Here is a 23,241-nt window from a genome sequence, read left to right on the forward strand (position 1 = left end):
AGGGTAATGGCTCTGAAAGTGTTAAAAGATACTATTGAGCTCCACCCACTCTGGTGACACGATACATAAGACAATAAAATATGAAGATGAGAATTAGACCTTTCAGTCCATCAAATCTGCTCTATTAGTCAATCAAGTACTTCTTCTTGTTAAGACTTACTAATGATCTTCTAACACTGTCACTCAACAGGCCCTTGGACTCAGTATAGAATAGAGGATTGGCCTTTGGAGAGCACTTCAGGGGTCGGGGTGCATTGCAGATAATGTTATTCTGATTGATTTTAGTAAGATTTCCTTCTAGATTTCTAAGTTTCCATTAAATTTTGTTTCTTTTACACAATCCCCAAACATGGTTGTTTGACTATATTATTGTTTTCTTTCAAAAGTGTAGAATAAAGATTCTTTAAAGACTAGAGATCACCCCAGATTGTGGCATTTTGATTTGATTTTGGTAAATTTCCATTCCTAAAAGTTCAAGTGAACCATTTGATTTTGTTTCTGTTATAGCACCCCAGCAGGGGCTCTTTAATCCATTAAAGTTCTTTTCATAAGATAGTAGAAGATTGTCATTTAATTTTTAATAAAAACAAGAGTAGAAAAAGAATTGATGGCAGCCCTCTACCCCTACCATTAGTCAGGACAATAATCTATACCAACTGAAGGGGATTAATCTAAGGGAAGGAGATCCTGTTCAGAAGGTATAGAAAATAGAAATTCTGCATCAACAGCCTGCCACTGCAATTCCACAGTCACATCACAGCCTGCAGATTTATATTGCTGGTGGGTGGCATTATTTTAGGAATCACCCATCCCCTAGGTGTCAGGCTTGACTTGAAACTGTGGAAAAGGATATGGAAGATATAGACTGTAGGGAAAGAGAGACATCTTGCAAAATGTCCAAATTACAGAGGAGGAAGTGCTGGATGTCTTGAAACGCATAAAAGTGGATAAATCCCCAGGACCTGATCAGGTGTACCCAAGAACTCTGTGGGAAGCTAGAGAACTGATTGCTGGGCCTCTTGCTGAGATATTTGTATCATTGATAGTCACAGGTGAGGTGCCAGAAGACTGGAGGTTGGCAAATGTGGTACCACTGCTTAAGAAGGGTGGTAAAGACAAGCCAGGGAACTATAGACCGGTGAGCCTGACCTCGGTGGTGGGCAAATTGTTGGAGGGAATCCTGAGGGACAGGATGTACATGTATTTGGAAAGGCAAGGACTGATTCGGGATAGTCAACATGGCTTTGTGCGTGGGAAATCATGTCTCACAAACTTGATTGAGTTTTTTGATGATGTAACAAAGAAGATTGATGAAGGCAGAGCAGTAGATGTGATCTATATAGACTTCAGTAAGGCATTCGACAAGACTCCCCATGAGAGACTGATTAGCAAGGTTAGATCTCATGGAATACAGGGAGAACTAGCCATTTGGATACAGAACTGGCTCAAAGGTAGAAGAGAGAGGGTGGTGGTGGAGGGTTGTTTTTCAGACTGGAGGCCTGTGACCAGTGGAGTGCCACAAGGATCGGTGCTGGGCCCTCTACTTTTTGTCATTTACATAAATGATTTGGATGCGAGCAGAAGAGGTACAGTTAGTAAATTTGCAGATGACACCAAAATTGGAGATGTAGTGGACAGTGAAGAGGGTTACCTCAGATTACAACAGGACCTGGACCAGATGGGTTGAGAGTTGGAGTTTAATTCAGATAAATGAGAGGTGCTGCATTTTGGGAAAGCAAATCTTAGCAGGACTTATACACTTAATGGTAAGGTCCTAGGAAGTGTTGCTGAACAAAGAAACCTTGGAGTGCAGGTTCAGCTCCTTGAAAATGGAGTCGCAGGTAGATAAGATAGTGAAGAAGATGTTTGGTGTGGTTTCCTTTATTGGTCAGAGTATTGAGTACAGGAGTTGGGAGGTCATGTTGCGGCTGTACAGGACATTGGTTAGGCCACTGTTGGAATATTGCATGCAATTCTGGTCTCCATCCTATTGGAAAGATGTTGTGAAACTTGAAAGGACTCAGAAAAGATTTACAAGTATGTTGCCAGGGTTGCAGGATCTGAAATACAGGGAGAAGCTGAACAGGCTGGGGCTGTTTTCCCAGGAGTATTGGAGACTAAGGGGTGACCTTATCGAGGTTTACAAAATTATGAGGGGCATGGATAGGATAAATAGACAAAGTCTTTTCCCTGGGGTCGGGGAGTCCAGAACGAGAGGGCATAGGTTTAGGGTGAGAGGGGAAAGATATAAAAGAGACCAAAGGGGCAACTTTTTCACACAGAGAGTGATACGTGTATGGAATGAACTGCCAGAGGATGTGGTGGAGGCTGGTACAATTGCAACATTTGAGAGGCATTTGGATGGGTATATGAATAGGAAGGGTTTGGAGGGATATGGGTGGGGTGCTGGCAGGTGGGACTGGATTAGGTTGGGATATCTGGTCGGCATGGACAGGTTGGACCGAAGGGTCTGTTTCCATGCTGTACATCTCTATGACACTATGAAATGTCTATTTATAGGGCCTGAATATGGCTTAAAAGTTAAAGGAGCTGGCATACATGATACCCATCTTGTCACCTTTCTAAAGAACAGCTGGAGGCTGAATTGCCACAATTTTCAAACAGCCCAATACTATAAGGAGATGGCTGACCTCCTTTTCTGCTTTGGCCGGAACAGTTAAGGCAAGTATGTTGGGCAGGACAGTGGATACAATGGTCCACTGGCAACTTTGACTGAATATTCAATTTGATTCATGAAAACTTAGTCATGGCAAATTAATCAAGGAACTATTGGTGATTGTTGTTAAAAAAGACACTCCGTCTGGTTCACTAAAGTCCTTTCGAGGCTCAGTTAGCTCAGTTGGCTGAATGGCTGATCTGCAATGTAGAGTAAGACAGATGTATGCATTCAATTTCTGCCCTGCCTGAGGTTACTCTCCTTTTCAATTTATCCCCCCACCCCAGGTGTGGAGACCCTCAGGTTAAACTACCACACAGTCAGCTCTCATTCGCATAAGAAAACGGCCCTATGGTTTGGTAGAAGTGACTTTACTTTAGTCAGGGAAATCTGCCATCCTTATCTGGCCTGGCCTACATGTGATTTCAGAACCACAGCAATGTGGTCGACTCTTTACTGCCCTCTGAAATGGCCTAGCAAGCCTCACAGTTGTACCAAACTGCTCAAGGGCAATTAGGGGTTAGCAATAAATATTGGCCTTCTCCGTAACACCCATACCCCATGCAACAATTCATAGAATCATAGAGCCCCTACAGTGTAGGAGGCCATTCAGCCCATCGAGTCTGCACCGACCTTCTGAAGAGCATCCCACCCACACCTAGCCCACAACTATATCCCTTCACTCCACATTTACCATGGCTAATTCACCTAGCCTACACTGAACACTATTATCAATTTAACAGGTCCAATCCACCTAACCTGCACATCTTTGGACTGTGTGAGGAAACTGGAGCACCTGGAGGAAAGCCACGCAGACACGGGGAGAATGTGCAAATTCCAGGCAGACAGACAGTCATCCAAGGGTGGAATCAAACCCAGGTCCCTGGCACTGAAGTAGCAGTGCTGACCACAGAGACAGAAAAAGAAAATCGACAATTTCACCAGTCAATCATCAAGGATTGCTATTGGTGCAACATCCCTAAATCAGAAATATCATTCAAATCGATAACTAACAGAAGGAGGTAGCTTCCTGCTAAAAATAGGCCAGGATAGACTTCAACACTTTGCTCAAGGTGCTGGGTGAATAACATTCACACTGAATGTAAGAGCAAGAAATTGTGTTGCTCGGTCCAGGGCAGCCTTGAAATTTCACTCACCGTTAGGATGTGGCTTGTGTGTGTGAGTTACCCAGTTTCCAGCTACCTTGTACGGAACCTGAGAGTTAACTGTGTGTCCCGATCCTAACTGGCCTCTGTTGCCACGTCCAAATGCATAGAGTAGGCCAGTAGAAGGGACAAAGGCAAGTGTGTGTTGTCTGAAAGAAGGAAGAACATCTTACAATAATACTGCATTACAAGCTTGACATGCTCTGTTGCACTGGCATCTAAGCTTTTATTAATAATTTGTACATTTTACTCATTGCTTTGATCAACTTAAGTCACTAATCCAATTGATTAAATTAATCCAATTATATATTTCTCTTAAATCAAGACAATAATCTGCACTTCTTTTTTGGAATATTCAAATCTACCTTTAAGAATTTCTGGGTAAATTTATGAAAAGATACCCCTTTGCATCTTTTACCAGATTTTTTCAAAGACAAAGAAATATCAGGTCAAGCAAACATTAGCTTGGTCACGGAGACAATTTAGAGACCTGTTGAAATTGACTAAGTATTTGAGATTCAGGGATTGGCAGACACATTAATGAAAGATAGACAAAAATTGCTGGTCAAACTCAGCAGGTCTGGCAGCATCTGTGGGGAGGAAGCAGAGTTAATGTTTCGAGTCTGCTGCCTCTTTATCAGAGCAGTCACTGGATTCAGTACATTAACTCAGTTTTCTCCTCACAAATGCTCCCAGACCTGCTGAATTTTGCCAGCAATATCTGGTTTTGTTTCAAATTTCCAGCATTCACAATTCTTTGCTTTGCATCAATGCAAGAGATGGGAGATGTTTTAGTAATTCACTTGCACCTCAAGGCACTTAAGAGTTAACATCTCAAGTCTCAGCCTGCTGTGTGTCAAAATTGCAAGCAGGTTTTCTGACTGACTGAGGTGGCTTTGAACTGCCAGAATGTCAAAATAGCACCATAAATCAGCAGCCTGGCATACAACTGGAGGGACTCCCTGGGGGTGGAGGACCATCCACCAGGGTCTACAAAAGGCTTGAGGATTGTGTGGTTAGAGGAGGGAAGTCAGAAAGGAATTCTCCCCAAGTTTTGGCATTAGTCTCAAATGAGAAATTGGGAGTGACAGTAGACAGTGTAGGATGGAACAGGCTTGATGGAGCTGATGAATTCTACCAGCAGTGAAAGCAGTCATTGAGGCCAGGGAGCCTAGCAAGTGTGGTCTGGGTCAGCAACACGTGGAGACCCATAAAACATGCAACTTGTACAGTGAGCTCCAAATTCAAGGTGTCATGTTTCTGACAGCCATATGGTGGCATGAGGCTAGTACTATCGACTTCCGGTCCCAAATCTGCGCAGCCTCTTTGTCCGAGTGAGTAAACGTCCCTTTGGTCCAGTGTTAAAAGTCTAATTGAATCTAAAGTACAGACAATTTCTTTTGCATTTCCCCTCGACTTTCTTCTGAAGATTTTGCACACTTTAATTTTGCCCCTTTGCCCAGCAAATAATATCACTGATTTATTTTGAGATTAAATTTGTAAAATGTTCACATAACTTTCTGTTATCCCAATTTATTTTGCATTTCTTTATTCATTCACAGGTTGAGAACGTCCCCTGCTGGGCAGTTAACAGTCAACCACATTCCTGTGGATCTGGAGTCCCATCTTGGCCAGACCAGGTAAAGATGGCAGTTTCCTTCCCTAAAGGACATGAGCAAACCAGATGGGTTTTTCCGACAACAGATTCATGGTCATCATTGGACTCTTAATTCCAGATTTTTTAAAAAATTGAATTCAAATTCCACCATCTGCCATGGTGGGATTCAATCTTAGATTCCCCAGAACATTATCTGGGTCTCTGGATTAACAGTCCACTGATAATACCTACACTAGGCCATCCCTTGCCCTAAGAGATGACAATCACAAACAAGTAATAAGTAGTTATGACTCTTTTGAGTGTAATCTTTCAAAGTTCTTTCTTTCCAACTGGGACACGTTGAGTGGTTGATTTGGAAAAGGTTCAGAGTGATAACATCCCGCTTCAAGAACTTCTATCATTCAATTGGTTTAAAAAGCTATCTCTCCTGAGCTTAAACTACCACAAACCAGAAGGTGTTGCATTATAAAGTCTTAAAATTAATGAAAGCATTCCTTCCCTGAAAAGCTAATTGCAAATTAAATCGTCTAAAATGAAGTGGGTAAGATTTAAGGCTGCGAGGATTAAGGAACCAAGCTAAGTTGGTGGAAGAAGGCTCAGCAGCAAACTAAGGGAATGATGGGATAGCTTGTGAGGGGCCAAGTGGCTTACCCCCATCCCTGATTCTACAGTATGGACTCGCTGACAGATAGCAGATGATCCACTCAGGAGGAGCTATGCAACACTAGTTAAAGGACTAGATGGTGGGTGGCTCCCCAAGAGCAAGTTTGAAATAAGTCACTGACTTGTGTGATTTATTTTGATGCTCTTGTAGGGTTCAAACATGGAACATATTCATGAAGCAGACAACATGCTGTATAAAAGATTGACCAACTTACCAGTTAACAAAAGCATGGTCAATTAATCTTCCTTCCACTCAAGGACAAAGGAGGGAATCTAGTGTGAAGCCAGAAGAGTTAGGTGAGGTCCTAACTGAATACGGTGTGTTGGCATTCACCAAAGAGAACAAATTGGTGGAGGATGATCTCAGGGAAGGGAGTGTTGAGTTTTAAGCCAAGTTGCTATTAAAAAGCAAGAGGTGTTGTGCGCTTTAAAAACCAATAAGGTAGGTAAGTCCCTGGGTGCTGATGGGATCGATCCCAGAATATTGAGGAAGCCAAGAGAACAAATTGCCAGAGCATTGACAGACATCTTTGTATCTTTGATCACAGGTGAGGTCCCAGAGGACTGGAGAATAGCCAATGTTGTCCACTGTTTAAGAAGGGTATCAGGGATAATCCAGGAAATTAAAGGCCTGTGAGACTCGCATCGGTGGTAGGGAAATTATTGGAAAAAAATCTCAGGGACAAAATCTATACACATTTAGAAGCAAATGGACTTATTAGCAATAGACAGCATGGGTTTGAGCAGGGAAGGTCACACCACTAATTTGATTGAGTTTTTGAGGGTGACAAAGATGATTGAGGGAGAAGTGGTTGATGTTGTCTATAAAGGACTTCAGTAAAGCTTTTGACAAGGTCTGTCATGGCAGACTGATACAAAAGGTCAAGTCACATGGTATCAGAGTGAGTCAGCAAGATGGATACAGAACTGGCTTACTCATAGGAGACAGGATAGCAGTGGGAGGATGCTTTTCAGAATGGAGGGTTGTGATCAGTTATATTCTACAGGGGTCATTGCTGGGACCTCTGCTGTGATCTACGTATATGAGCGGAAAACATAGCTGGTCTAATTAGTAAATTTGTGGATGATAAAAAGATTGGTGGAGTTGTAGATAGTGAGGAAGATTGTCAGAGGACACAGCAGGACATAGATCAGATGGAGGAATAAGCAGAAAAAAAATGGTACTTGGAGTTTAATCCAGACAAATGCGAGGCAATGCATTTTGGAAGGTCAAGTACAGGTGAAAATTATACAGTGAATGGCAGAATCCATCGGACCTGAGGACCTGGGTGTGCAGATCACTGAAGGTGGCAGCACAGGTAGATAAGGCAGTAAAAATGACCTTTGGCATGCTTGCCTTCATAGGAAGGGGCATTGAGTACAAGGATAGACAAGTTATGCTGCAGCTTTATAGAAGTTCAGTTAGGCCACATTTGGAATATTGCATATAGTTCTGGTCATCACATTACCAGAAGGATATAGATGCTTTGGCGAGGATAGAAAAGGTTTATCAGGATGTTGCCTGGTATGGGTGATTGTAGCTATGAAGGAAGATTGGACAGACTGGGTTTGTTTTCACTGGGACACGGAGATTGAGGGGTGACCTGATAGAAGTTTAAAAGATTGTGGATGGCATGGATAGAGTGGAACGTAAGAGGCTTTATCCCAGGGTGGAGAGGTTGGTTACTAGGGGAAACAGATTCAAGGTGGGTGGGGGATGAGGGGGGTAGGGGAGGTGAAGTTTAAAAGGAATTATGCAAGGCACGTTTTTCACACAAAAGGGTGGCGAGTGCCTGGAATGTGTTGCCAGAGATGGTGGTGGAAACAGAAGCATTTAAGCAGCACTTGAACGAACACGTGAATAGGAAGGGAATAGAGGGAACGGGATCCTGTAATTGAAGACAGTATGCATATGGGACGGCAAAATGTGGTGGCACAGGCTTAAAGAGCCTGTTCCTGTGCTGAATTCTTCTTTTTGTTCACTAGCTTTGACCATTCAGGGTGGGACTGTTTTCTGTACTTTCTCAGGCTGCAGTGGTGGGATGCCAAAATAAAAAGTGGTCAAAATTAAAAAAAAAGAGATTTACCAGGATGTTGCCAGGTATGGAAGGTTTGAGTGACAAAGAAAGGCTGTATAGGCCAGGACTTTTTTCACTGGAGCATAGGAGGCTGAGAGGTGACCTTATAGAAGTTTAGTTGAACTGGCAAGACCCTAAACTCTGGAACTCCCTTTCCAACTCTCTCCAGTCCATTCTCCTCCTTTCAGGTTCTCCTTAAAAAGCTACCTCTTTGACCACATTATTAGTCACCCATGCAACATGTCCAAACTGGGGCCTGGTTTATCTGATTTCACTTTGGGGAAGAGCCACATTTAATTTTTCTATATTAAAAGATGCTATACAAATACAAGCGGTCTTTTAAAATTAATTCTTAGCTTGGAAGTATTTATTATCAGTCTTTAAAGGTGTTGGCCTGTCTTTAAAAGTAAAGCCTAGGTAATTTCAAATTGAAATTTTTAATATAACCAGTCATGCTTCAAGGAAAGTAGTGATGATTGTGTGTAATTTTATAAAACAGCAACTCGTGTATTTGAAGCACAGTTAGTTTATATAATGCAATTAACATGGACCAGTCTGTTACCAGTAATAGTAGACCTTTCCAATACAATAACAATTAGAACTCACGCTAGGGCATTGCCCCAACTGATTTTCCACTAAATGTACTCACCTTCCACAGCTTATCTGAGAGACTTCACTTCCCATCAATTCCTGGATTCTGCGAGGATTTATTTCATTATTTATGAAGTTGTGTCCCAGTTGCCCACAAAGACCAGCTCCAAAAGTAAAAACACCTCCATTCTGGGTAAAGGTTACACAAACTTTTGTTGGAAATTAATAATTTGCAAAAGTTAACAGTGTTTATATGGACAGTTATACACATCTACATTACAATACCATAAGAAGCAGGAACAGAAGTAGACCATTCAACCCCATCGAGCCTGCTAGCTATCACAGCTGAAATACTAACACTAGACTAGAATATCCCATGACAATGCACAAGTAGGGGTGGAGATTGGGGAACATTGTGCTTTCCAGGTGCGCAGGTGACAACAGCATCTTCTATTGATGCAGCACCTCTAGTGCAGGAAGGAAACCTCACAAAGCATCACTCATATTAAAATTCTGCTTCAAGGGAAATAACTATGAAGCACAAGCTACACTGTCAATTCATTCAGATTACAGTGGGAGTTACATGCTACAGACAGGCAGGTTAAAAAGGCATTTGGCAAACATGCCTTCATTGCTTGGTCCTAAGGGCATAGGAGTTGGGAAATTATGTTGAGATTGTACAGGATAGTGGTGAGGCCTTTCCTAGAATACTGTGTCCAGTTCTGGTTGCCCAGTTATAGGAAGGATATTATTAAGCTGGCGAGGGTTCAGAAGAGATTTACCAGGATGTTGCCAGGTATGGAAGGTTTGAGTTATAAAGAAAGGCTGTATAGGCCAGGACTTTTTTCACTGGAGCATAGGAGGCTGAGAGGTGACCTTATAGAAGTTTAGACTACAGATAGGATCAATGATTTATGGGAGATTTCATGACTAGGGGCACATTTGTAAGGGGAGAGGAGAGAGATTTAAAAAGATGCGAGAGGCAAATTTTTTTCACACTGAGGCGAATTTCCAGAGGAAGTGGTGGATGTGGGTACAATTACAATGCTTAAAAGACATATGAAAAAGTATACAAACAGGAAAGGTTTGAAGGAATATGGGCCAGGAGCAGGCAGGTGGGACTAGTTTAGTTTGGGATTACAGGTCCTTCTGCTATACTGCATCAGTTGTTTCTCTGCAACCTCATGCTATAGAAAATCATGCTATGGAAAATACAGTTATAGAAAATCGCATTATAGAGGATCGTTAATACAAAAATCGTTATACCTGTGCTGTAGAAATTTCACCTTATCAATGTCCACAGTTCATCAATCATGTTATGGAGCTATGGAGAAGGAGAGGATTATGCAAAATGGGAGGATATTTAATTGGGGAAGAGGAAACTACGATGCGATCAAACATGAGTTAGGAAGCATGGATTGGGAGCATTTGTTCCATGGTAAAGGCACTATAGACATGTAGAGACTGTTTAAGGAACAGTTGTTGCAAGTGATGAATAAATATGTCCCTCTGAGACAGGCAAGAAGTGGTAAGATAAAGGAACCTTGGATGACGAGAACGGTGGAGCTTCTCGTCAAAAGGAAGAAGGTAACTTAAATAAGGTGGAGGAAGCTAGGGTCAAGCTCAGCTCTACAGGATTACAGGCAGGCGAGGAAGGAGCTTAAAAATGGTCTGAGGAGAGCCAGGAGGTGGCACGAGAAAGGCTTGGCAGAACGGATTAGGGAGAACACAAAGGCATTTTATACTTATGTGAGGAATAAGAGAATGGTCAAAGAAAGAGTAGGGCCAATCAGGGATAGCATAGGGAATTTGTGTGTGGAGTCTGAGGAGGTAGGGGAAGCCCTAAATGAGTTTTTTTGCTTCTGTCTTTATGAAAGAAACGAACTTTGTAGTAAATGAAACCTTTGAAGAGTAGGTGTGCATGCTGAAATGGATAGAGATAGAGGGAGCTGATGTGCTGAAAATTTTGTCAAACATTAAGATTGACAAGTCGCCAGGTCCGGACCAGATTTGTCCTCGGCTGCTTTGGGAAACGAGAAATGCAATTGCTTCGCCACTTGCAAAGATCTTTTCATCCTCGCTTTTCACTGGAGTCGTACCTGAGGACTGGAGAGAGGCAACTGTAATTCCTCTCTTCAAGAAAGGAAATAGGGAAATCCTCGGCAATTACAGACCAGAAAGTCTCACATCTGTCATCTGCAAGGTGTTAGAAAGGATTCTGAGGGATAGGATTTATGACCATCTGGAAGAGCATGGCTTGATTAAATGCAGTCAACACGGCTTTGTGAGGGGCAGGTCATGCCTCACAAACCTTATCGAGTTCTTTGAGGATGTGACTAGAAAAGTTGATGAGGGTTGAGCTGTGGATGTGGTGTATATGGACTTCAGCAAGGCATTTAATAAGGTTCCCCAAGGTAGGCTCATTCAGAAGGTCAGGAGGAATGGGGTTCAGGGGAACATAGCTGTCTGGATACAGAATTTGCTGGCCAACAGAAGACAGCGAGTGGTAGTAGAAGGAAAATATTTTGCCTGGAAGTCTGTGGTGAGCGGTGTTCCACAGGGCTCTGGCCTTGGGCCTCTATTGTTTGTAATTTTTATTAATGACTTGGATGAGGGGATTGAAAGATGGGTCAGCAAGTTTGCAGATGACACAAAGGTTGGAGGTGTCGTTGACAGTATAGAGGGCTGTTGTAGGCTGCAGCAGGACATTGACAGGATGCAGAGATGGGCTAAGAGGTGGCAGATGGAGTTCACCCTGGATAAATACGACGTGATGCACTTTGGAAGGTCGAATTTGAAAGCTGAGTACAGGATTAAGGATAGGATTCATGACAGAGGGATCTTGGGGTGCAGGTACATAGATCCCTTAAAATTGCCACCCAGGTGGACAGGGTTGTTAAGAAAGCATATGGTGTTTTGGTTTTCATTAACAGGGGGATTGAGTTTAAGAGTCGTGAGATCTTGTTGCAGCTTGATAAAACTTTGGTTAGACTGCACTTGGAATACTGCGTCCAGTTCTGGTCGCCATATTATAAGAAAGATGTGGATGCTTTGGAGAGGGTTCAGAGGAGGTTTAACAGGATGCTGCCTGGACTGGAGGGCTTATCTTGTGAGGAGAGGTTGACTGAGCTTGGACTTTTTTCATTGGAGAAAAGGAGGAGGAGAGGGGACCTAATTGAGGTATACAAGATAATGAAAGGCATAGATAGAGTTGATAGCCAGAGACTATTTCCCAGGGCAGAAATGACTAATCCGAGGGGTCATAGTTTTAAGCTAGTTGGAGGAAAGTATGGAGGGGATGTCAGAGCGGGTTCTTTACACAGAGAGTTGAGAGAGCATGGAATGCGTTGCCAGCAGCAGTTGTGGAGGCAGGGTCATTGGAGACATTTAAGAGACTCCTGGACATGCATATGGTCACAGAAATTTGAGGGTGCATACATGAGGATCAGTGGTCGGCACAACATTGTGGGCTGAAGGGCCTGTTCTGTGCTGTACTGTTCTATGTTATAGCCAATTAGTGCTGACAAAACGCATGTTATAGCGGGACAACCCGTATGCGCGGCAAGGATTGGTTGGATCAAAGGGTCTGGTTCCACACCATATGACTCCATGATGCTACATAACGAGTAACACGAATAATGGGGATCCAGCAGGTGAAGTATGTAGTGTCACAGAATCAAAGAGATGTACAGCACGGAAACAGACCCTTCAGTCCAATTCATCTATGCTAACCCAATATCCCAACTCTGGACATCCAAAAGGCATTTGAATTCAGATAAATGCGAGGGGCTGCATTTTGGGAAAGCAAATCTTAGCAGGACTTATACACTTAATGGTAAGGTCCTAGGGAGTGTTGCTGAACAAAGAAACCTTGGAGTGCAGATTCATAGCTCCTTGAAAGTGGAATCGCAGGTAGATAGGATAGTGAAGGAGGCGTTTGGTATGCTTTCCTTTATGGGTCAGAGTGTTGAGTACAGGAGTTGGGAGGTCATGCTGCGGCTGTACAGGACATTGGTTAGGCCACTGTTGGAATATTGCATGCAATTCTGGTCTCCTTCCTATCGGAAAGATGTTGTGAAACTTGAAAGCGTTCAGAAAAGATTTACAAGGATGTTGCCAGGGTTGGAGGATTTGAGCTATAGGGAGAGGCTGAACAGGCTGGGGCTGTTTTCCCTGGAGTGTCGAAGGCTGAGGGGTGACCTTATAGAGGTTTACAAAATTATGAGGGGCATGGATAGGATAAATAAACAAAGTCTTTTCCCTGGGGTCGGGGAATCCAGAACTAAAGGGCATAGGTTTAGGGTGAGAGGGGAAAGATATAAAAGAGACCAAAGGGGCAACGTTTTCACACAGAGGGTGGTATGTGTATAGAATGAGCTGCCAGAGGAAGTGGTGGAGGCTGGTACAATTGCAACATTTGAGAGGCATTTGGATGGGTACATGAATAGGAAGGGTTTGGAGGGATATGGGCCGGGTGCTGGCAGGTGGGACTAGATTGGGTTGGGATATCTGGTTGGAATGGACGGGTTGGACCAAAGGGTCTGTTTCCATGCTGTATGTCTCTATGACTCTATTTAAGCATCATGCAAAGGTAAGATCGCGTGGAGTCTGGGCTTTTTTTTTGCTTGGATAGAGGATTTATTAACCAAAAGAAAGCAGAGAGTCGGGATAAATGGATAGTTTTCTGGCTGGCAAGGCATACTGGTGGGGTGACACAGAGTTTGGTTCTCAGACTCCCAACTATTTATAATCTATATTAATGACTTGGATAGAAACTACTAAAACCAAGTTTGCAGATGACACTAAAATAGGTAGGAAAGTAAGTTGCAATGGAAAACTAAGAAATTTACAAATGGATAGGTTAAGTGAATGGGCTAAACTTTTGCAGATAAAGTTTAACATGGATAAATGAGAGGTTATCCGCTTTGGCTCGAGGAATAGAAAGGCAACTTTTTATCTAAAATGGAGAGAATCTTCAGAGTGCTTCAGTGCAGAGGGATCTGGGCGTTCTCATTCATCGATCACAGACAACTCGTATGCAGGTACCACAGGTAATAAGGAAAGGAAATGAACTTTGGCATTTATTGCGTGAAAGTTAGAGCTTTAAAAGGTTATTCTCTCCTCTTTTTTTAAAAAGAGGTTTAAGCCAGAGGTGGAGAGCAACCTATGAGCAGATAAACAACTTGTGAAGTCTTAGGTTTTCTTTAAAAGTTGGAACAATAGGATGGGTGTGATCACACTCCCACCCACAGAACCAGGATCTTTAGTTTAGTTTTCAGCAGAGGCTGCTGGGGTTGTGAAAAGCTGCCCTATCGCTCTTTGCTACAACTGAAAGCTGAAGTTCATCTCTTTTAGAACTGTCTTTTGATGTTCTTTCCTCCTGGACTGGCGTTATGTGAGAGACAACCTGTTTTCTGAATTTATGTTTTGCTAACGGTGTGTTTATGGAATGGTACTATATTGGAACAGTAACTGTTCAATAATAAAATAATATCTTTAGTTAAGTTTTCCGAGAGTTAAGTCATTCTAAGTTCATCTTTCTTTTGTTGTATTTTAGCTATAAGCTTTGAATAAATTGTGTTTTGCTTAACATTGAGTATTTTGACCAATCGAATTGTATCTGAAACACAGCAAATTAAGAAATTTAAAATTAAGAAACAAAAAGTTAGGAGGTAGACTACCTTCTTTATATATTTTAGAGGGGGTCTGGTCTGATCCATAATTGCTATAGCAATCGAGTATAAAAGTAGGGAAATGTTGCTGCAACCATACAAAGCATTAATGAGACCACATTGGAAGTACTGCATACTGTTTTAGACCCCTTACTTGAAGGGAGATGTATTTGTACTGGAGGCAGTTCAAAGGAAGTTCACTAGATTCATTCTAGAGAGGAGAGGTTTGTCTCAAGAGAGACGGAGTAGTTTAGGCCTACAGTCTCTGGAAATAGAAGAATGAGAGGAGATCTGACTGAGGTATACAAGATCTTTGTGGTGACTGTAACAAGGTCAGATTCAGAGTTCCCTGACTGGACCAGATTAACAGCCCCAATCAGGAGCCCTGGCTGACAGTTAAGAACAAGAGTATCAGATCTCCTGGCACTCAGAGCTGGCTCTAAGGGAGCTGGATCAGTGTCAAGGACTTTCTACATGTAAATAAAGGGTGACTTGGTGACAGGATACCAGCCTCTGTGGAGTTATTTCAATATGTATGGTAATTGGCAAAGTAAACATAGAAAGGGTGTTTCTTTATGTAAGGCAATCAGCAGATCAAGTATACAGTGTTTATAGAAAGACAGTTCACTTTTAGGATAAGGAGTGGCAGATTTAAAACAGAGATGGGGAGAAATTACTTCTCTCAATGGATCCATGAATCTCTGGAACTCACAACCCCAGAGTGTGGTGGATATTGGGGCATTGAGTAAATTTAAGGGAGATAGATTTTTAACTAATAATGGGTTGAAGAGTTATGATGACTAAGCAGGAAAGTGGAGTTGAGGTCTAGATGAGAGCAGCCATGATCAAAGGGCAGAGCAGGCTCAAGGGGCTGAATTGCCTACTCCTGCACTTAGGCAAAAGGTGAGGATTGCAGATGCAGGAAATCAGAGTTTAGATTAGAGTGGTGCTGGAAAAGCACAGCAGGTCAGGCAGCATCCAAGGAGCAGGAAAATCGATGTTTCAAGCAAAAGCCCTTCATCAGGAATGAAGGTAGGGAGATAAATGGGAGGGGGGGGGTGGTGGAGCTGGGGAGAAGGTAGCCAAGTCTACAATAGGTGGATGGAGGTGGGGGATGAAGGTGATAGATCTGAGAGGAGGGTGGAGCGGATAGGTGGGAAGGAAGATTGGCAGGTAGGACAGGTCATGAAGATGGTGCTGAGCTGGAAGGTTGGAGATGCGGTCAGGTCCATGCCCCCCAACAACCTACCCTCCCCTCTTGGCACCTTTTCCTGCCACCACAGGAATTGCAAAACCTATGCCCCCACCTCCATCCAAAGCCCCAAAGGAGCCTTCCACATCCATCAAAAAGGTTTCACCTGCACATCCACCAATGTCATTTATCGTATCCGTTGCTCCCGATGTGGTCTCCTCTACACTGGGGAGACTGGACGCCTTCTCACAGAGCGCTTTAAGGAACATCAACCCCACCATCCCGTAGCCCATCATTTCAACTCCCCTCCCACTCTGCCAAGGACATGCAGGTCCTGGGCCTCCTCCACTGCCACTCCCTCACCACCCAACGCCTGGAGGAAGAAAACCTCATCTTCCGCCTTGGAACACCTCAACTTCAGGGCATCAATGTGGACTTCACCAGTTTCCTCATTTCACCTTCCCTCACCTTATCCCAGTTCCAACCTTTCAGCTCAGCACTATCCTCATGAGCTGTCCTACCTGCCAATCTTCCTTCCCACCTATCCATTCCACCCTCCACTCTGACCTATCACCTTCATCCCCCACCTCCACTCACCTATTGTACTCTTGGTTACCTTCTCCCCAGCCGCATCCTCCCCCATTTATCTCTCCACCCCTGAGGCTCCCTGCCTTCATTCCTGACAAAGGGCTTTTGCCAGAAACGTCGATTTTCCTGCTCCTCGAACGCTGCCTGACCTGCTGTGCTTTTCCAGCACCACTCTAACCCCTACTCCTGCACCTAGTTCCGACGTTGTTATGTTTATGAAGATTCTAAACCAGGAGCATTTGGTCAGAAATCTGGTAAAGTCAAGGCCCTCAGTTTTGTGATTATTCACATAACACAACTTCACAATTTACAGGAAAGAACTGCGGAGAAGCAATTAAGTCAAACTTAATGATTTGATGTAGGAGGTCATTTCTCTGGATGTAATTCACTCCAAATGACAGTGGAGAATGGAATGAAACTTCATTTTTCAGGTTTTGGAAGATTTTTCTGTTTTCTATATCTAGACTTTATTTTATTTTCATCTTTTGTACAATAAACTTCTGTTCTGTTGTTAAAGAAAATCTGCAGCTTCGTGCATCTACAAATGACCATCCCATTAATTATATGTTTTGTAACAACTCCATCAGGTCAGATATCATTCTGGGGTGTGTCCAATAGTACCATCTGCTGGGATGATAACACAATAAATGCTCATCTTGCCAATGACCCACACATTACTCGTATGAAAAGAAAACTGTACCTTGGTTAGAGCTGCTGTGTGTTCCTCACCACAGCTAATGTAAACAATTTTCTGTCTCCTCAGGAACTTGACATGATTGGGGACATCTCGATCTAAAAAGGTAACCAGATAAAAATCTGTTCACTCAGTCACCGGTTGTGCACTTGAGGTATTCCCTCTCGTGGATGAAAATATAAAAAGAGTTTGATGATTTTGCCATTTCAAACCTAATATCTGCCAGGATACAATAGTATTGTGGTTATGTTACTGAATGATGAATTCAGAGAACTGGAGTTCACATCCCACCATACAATGGAAAACTGCTAAATGTCAGCCCTATATTGTACCATGAATAATTGTCATAAAGACCCAACCAATTCATTTGGGAAGAAACCGGAAATCCTTCACCTGAAGAACATTTCTGAAGAAGTAACGTCTTTAATCTTCTTTCATAACTTAAATTCCAAATACTTGGAATAATGTTTAATGGTCCAAGTTTCCTCTGAACCCCAATAAGATCTATAATATCAATGAGGGATAAAAGTAAGAAAAACCTCTCACTTATTGGGAGGCTAATTTTTCATTCTCATTAACTCATTTATTATGTGAGATGTATCTTCTTGATTTGTGTTAAGCTGTGAGACATTTGGACACTCAGAATTGATAGAATTCATCATTATCCTCAATTTTTCTACCACTTCGCCATCAAACGTAAAAGCCAAGACACACAAGGAAAGTTGAAATTTCCTCAATGCATGATATTTAAGTGGGCACAAGACAATAGCAGGTTTTGTTGTCCATATCTGACACACACTTCATGAAAAGCACATTAATTTGCAATGAATTCATCCCCGTAACTTAACTATTTCCTGGCTCCTATTAAAGCAGGCACTGCTTTGTTGACAAGCTCCCCCACCTTGGCAGCATCCCTCCCTCTTTCTGTTTTGTCACCTCCAATTCTCTAGCCCGCACCTCTTTCCAGTCACTTTCTAGTCATCCAATTCTCACCTGACCCGGCAAACTATTTCCTCCAGGCCTTGCACACAGAGATTCACTTCCCTTTGCCTTACATTGTTAGAGCATAGGAAATAGGAACAGGAGCAGGCCATTTGGCCCTTTGAGCCCGTTCCGCCATTCGAAAGAATCATGGGTAATCTAGCATTCCACACGTACACCTTCCTGGTCTTTCTTTGCACTCCTTAATTTCCCTAGAGAGGAAGAGCATATCTATCTCAGCCTTCAATATACTCTTCCACCGTAGCTTTCCGTAGCAAGGAGATGCAAAGACTCATAACAACCCTCAGAAAAAAATTTCTCCACATCTCAGTCTTAAATTGGTACCCCTCTATTCTGAGACTATGCCCTGTGATCTTTGACTCTCCATGCAGACTCATGCCAACGTGCCCAGGCTCGGGTGCAGGCTGACTCCTCCTCTTCCAAACTCCCACCCAAGTGTTTCAATCCTTCCAGGTGACTGTCTATTTTCGGGAACCATTTCACTCAAGCCCCATGTGTTCTGAGCATTGATGGGAATTCAGTTCCACACCAATGTCAATATCCTCTGAAGCGATCAGCTCTGCACCATTCAAGGCGTGGCTCATCCCTACCTCAGGGCATTGGGGATGGATAATAAAGGCTAACCTTGCCTGCAATGCCCAATTTTAGTCACAGAGAGTCATGGAGATGTACAGCACGGAAACTGACCCATCAGTCCAACTCATCCATCCCACCAGATATCCTAACCTAATCTAGTCCCATTTGCCAGCACTTGGCCCATACCCCTCTAAACCCTTCCTATTCATATACTCATCCAGGTGACTTTTAAATGCTGTAATTGTACCAGTCTTCACCACATCCTCTGGCAGCTCATTCCATACATGCACCACCCTCTGCGTGAAATAGTCCTTAAGTCCCTTTTAAATCTTTCTCCTCTCACCCTAAACCTATGCCCTCTAGTTCTGGACACCCCCAACCCAGGGAAACGACCTTGTCTATTCATCCTATCCATGCCCCTCATGATTTTATAAACCTCTATAAAGGTCACCCCTCAGCCTCCGATGCTCCAGGGAAAGCAGACCCAGCCTTTTCAACCCCGCCCCATAGCTCAAATCCTCCAACCCTGACAACATCCTTTTCTGAACACTTTCAAGTTTCACAATATCCTTCCTATCGGAGGGAGACCAGAATCGTACACAATATTCCAAACATGGCCTAACCAATGTCCTCTACAGCCACAACATGATCACCCAACTCCTCTACCCAATGTTCTGACCAATAAAGGAAAGCATACCAATCACCTTCTCCTCAATCCTATTCACCAATGACTCCACTTTCAAGGAACTACAAACCTGCACTCTTCATCAAGAATGCATTTAGCAAGACTGGAGGCTGGTGGTTACTTGAAATATAGAATTTATAATTTAACTCTAGTGTGAATTCTTATAACACTGTCTCACTCTTCAGTACTTAATAGTCTATCTAGGCTGAACACACACCTTTTAGTTGGAATAATCCCAGCTTGTGCCTTGGAGATCATCATCACCTTCTAAACAAACAAGCTTTCCCACCTAGATGGGCAGAAATACCACCCCCTGCAAGTCCCCCTCCAAGCCTTGCACCATCTTGACTTGGAACTATACCACTGGGTCAGAACCTTGGAACTCCTTCCCTTCCAGCACAGTGATCCGACACACTGCAGCAGTCCCAGCGCAGTACGACACCACCTTAGGGACATGCAGTAGATGCTAGCTTAGCCAGTGATGCCAACATCTCTTGAACAAATGCCTAATTGGCTCTCCACCTGACTGAAGCAAATCCACCTTCCAAAGGCTACAGTGAGGTGTGGCCCACCAGTTACAACTTTGCTATTGGTCCAGATTCCTAATTCACTTCATTCTACCTGGAAAACAATCAGCCCAGAAACATGGGGCAGGCTCATGTACGAGCTGGTCTTTTCCTGACCAGTTTTTCCATGAACATAAGACTTCCTAACTTGAACATGGCTCATCAGAAACTGCACACCAATCACTCCCAAAAACAAAACTCACACCACTCTGTTAACTGCATACCTTTATCATCACTGAGTCCGAGCTGACCACAGTTATTCCTCCCCCAACCAAACACTGCCCCCGACAGCGACAGAGTAAAGCTGTGCGTCCCTCCTGTAGCGATCTGAGCCAGCGGAATCCCAGTCAGAGACTTGATGCACTGGGGGCTGGACTGAGAGGGGTAACTCTTCCCCAGACCCAACTGGCCATGAGCATTCTGGCCCCAAGCAAAGAGACGACTATCTAGAGAAAAGAAATCAAGGATAAAAAACACTAACTGAAGCATCAATCCTCCATCAACACAACAGAAATATAACACTGGCTTCTGACAATCAACTACAGGTTGCACATGAAAGGGGAAATGATTTTGACCTTCCATAACAGTGCAAAGGGCACGACATCAGCTCGGGTATCTTTTAAACTCCTCTACCATTAACTGTGAACCAGAATGGTAAAAGATGCTTAAAGGGAGTTCAGGTAGGCATTGCCCATTTTACATTTTCATGTACAGTTTACCCTATTGAGAGTTAAAGTGATAGCGTTGCTATAGATAACTGGAAATGGGGTTGGGAGGCAGTATCAAGTAAGTGTAGGAAAAGACACGGTGGTATGTTGCACCTTCACAGCAGTGCTCTGGACTGGGAGAGCAAATAGCCTATTGTACAACCCGCCAGTTTGCTTGGCAACTTGAATTTTGGCACATTTGACAGCACAAGGTCAAAAGCTGTAGCGACCCCTCCACCAATCGGGTCACTGGGACCTCAGAGGTGGTGGCAGTTCCGTGTCTCGGTGAGGTTAGTTAGTGCACTCAGGTTATACAGAGGTACCTTTAGTAAGTGCCATGCAATGCCAGCTTCCGCAAGTGACCTGTATGACCACACATCCGCTCAACGTCCGGACTAACCTGGAGAAGAAAAGCTCACTTAAAAATGTCAAAGAGAAACCGGGAGGTAAAAAGAGAGACAGAGACACACACACACACACACACACACACACAGAGAGAAAAAAAAAATCATATCTGCAAAGATTTAGCCTCAATGAGTACTCTTGACGCAATCAGCACTCCCCCTCACTAGGGAAGAAATAGGACAGCAAATCCCAACATTCACATGCGCACTTGAACAGCAGAAATAAAACAAATACTACCCTACTATTTCATAAGTTTTCACTACAGCCTCATTTGCCAATTTTCACAGCAATCAAAAACACAGAATAGGCATAACAGTTCAGTACTTACTATTTATTCAACATACTAGAGTTAAAAGGATTTCATGACAATCATTTTCAGACCCCACTGGGTGCAGATCTGGACACGACACCTGAGGAATGATTTACTGGCCTTGGACGGAGCACAGCGTAGGTCGACAAGAATGATATCTGGACTTGCAGAAGTTATGAGGAGGGATTATATAAATTAAACCTGTTTTCTCTGCAAGTTAGAAAGTTAAAGGGTGAGCTGATCGATGTCTTCAAGTTGTTAACAGGGAAAAAAAAACAGGGTAGATAAAAGTAAACTATTTCTATTGGTTGTGAATTCGAGAGCTAGGGGGTGTAGTCTGAGAATTAGGGCCAGAACTTTCTTCCACAAATAACAGTTAATGGATCAGTTATTAATTTTAACTAATGGAGGATCAGTTGTTAATTTTAAATCTGAAATAAATTTTTGATAAGCAAAAGTAGTAAGGGATATCGGCCATGATCTCACTAAATGGCAGAACAGAAGTCACGTTAAGGTTGTAAAGACATTGGCGAGGCGTCTCCTGAAATACAGTGTCCAGTTCTGGTCACCCAATTTATAGGAAGGATATTATTAAACTGGAGAGGGATCAGAAGAGGTTTACAAGGATATTGCTGGGGACAGAAACTGAGTTATAAGAAGAGGCTGGATAGGCTGGGACCTTTTTCAAAGGAGGTTGATAGACAACCTTATAGAAGTTTATAAAGTAATATGGAATATAGATAGGGTCAATGATAGTTGCCTTTTGCTGGCTTTCAAGACAAAGGGGCACATTTTTAAGGTTAGAGATTTAAAAAGAGACATGGGGCAATTTGTTTTTTTTTTAAACAGAGGGTGGTTCACATGCTGAATGAACTTTGAGGAAGTGGTGGATGTGGGTACGATTACAACGTTTAAAAGACATTTGGATAAGTACATGAATAGGAAATATTTGGAGGGATATGGGCCAGGAGTAGGCAGGTGATCTAGTTTAGTTTGGGATTATGCTCGGCATGGACTGGTTGGTCCGAATGGTCTGTTTCCGTGCTGTATGACACTCTGAATCTATAACAGGCTCAAGGGGCTGAATGCCATCCTTCATTCCTTATCAAGGACTTTTGCTGAAACAGCGATGCTGCCTGACCTGCTGTGCTTTTCCAGCACACTAATCTTGCATCTTAAGTCCAGCATCTGCAGGACCCACTTTCGCCTCAAGGGGCCGAATGGCCCACTCCTGTACCCATGTTGCATTTCTGTTCATTTCCATGCAGAATTCCAGTTCAATATTAAACACTGTGTAAGCAGGCACTGAATCTCTGCAGCACACGACACCATAGTGAAGACTGTCCACAGGCACTGTCTATTACCTTGGTATCCGGACAGTCTCCTCAGTGGAATCGATCCCAAGCTGACCATCTCTTCCTGCTCCCCACGAAAAGACCTGACCTTGGTCATTGAGGGCAACAGTGTGGGCTTCTCCACAAGATGTGTGGACAATCGTCTGGGCATCTAGTGCTGCAACTTGTTCTAACGAGAAAGGACAAGAATAAAGGGGAATGTCAAGATATGTCAACACAAGGTTAGCCAAAGGAGATGTAAAGAAAACAGGATGGCTCATAAGATAAATTAACTTGAGAAAACTGGAAGCAATTATATGAAATTCATTTTCTGATGCATGTACATACGTCATCCAGAAGGAGTGTCTCAGCACAGATTGTGTCAACTGATTCCAGTTATGCAGGACAAGTGAGGATTCATTAGTAAACAAGGATTACAAGTTAGACATTCCTGGACTCATTCACTCACTTGTCCTTTAAAATAATCAGTGCCATGGAGATCCTATCCCAACCAATGATCTGAAGTGACACATTTCCCAGGTTCTTCCCAATAAGCAAGAAGCTTTAAAACATATTTTAAAGTCATTCAGAGACCAAAACAAGAGTGAGGCTCAGTACTCTTGAACAAAATAACATTGTATTGGCCAGTCCAGCATTCACAGCTTGCAACTTGTCTCACGGTCACCAAGGTAAGCTCACGGCTACAGAAACGGCTAG

General features: G+C 43.1%; 1 protein-coding gene across 2 annotated transcripts in view; it reads right to left on the bottom strand.

Annotated features, from left to right (window-relative positions):
- LOC140485594 (probable E3 ubiquitin-protein ligase HERC3) overlaps positions 1-23,241 on the bottom strand; it is a 93,127-nt gene that overhangs the window by 42,838 nt on the left and 27,048 nt on the right. For both annotated transcript variants that reach the window (XM_072583881.1, XM_072583882.1), the window contains exons 3-8: positions 22,555-22,714; positions 20,799-20,875; positions 19,993-20,214; positions 16,946-17,037; positions 8,852-8,982; positions 3,835-3,992 (exon numbers count right to left, since the gene is read on the bottom strand). In XM_072583881.1, coding sequence (XP_072439982.1) covers positions 3,835-3,992; positions 8,852-8,982; positions 16,946-17,037; positions 19,993-20,214; positions 20,799-20,875; positions 22,555-22,714 — 840 coding nt within the window. The remainder of the gene's footprint in view (positions 1-3,834; positions 3,993-8,851; positions 8,983-16,945; positions 17,038-19,992; positions 20,215-20,798; positions 20,876-22,554; positions 22,715-23,241) is intronic.

Source organism: Chiloscyllium punctatum, chromosome 14 (assembly GCF_047496795.1).
Source record: "Chiloscyllium punctatum isolate Juve2018m chromosome 14, sChiPun1.3, whole genome shotgun sequence".
NCBI classification, from domain to species: Eukaryota; Metazoa; Chordata; class Chondrichthyes; order Orectolobiformes; family Hemiscylliidae; genus Chiloscyllium; species Chiloscyllium punctatum.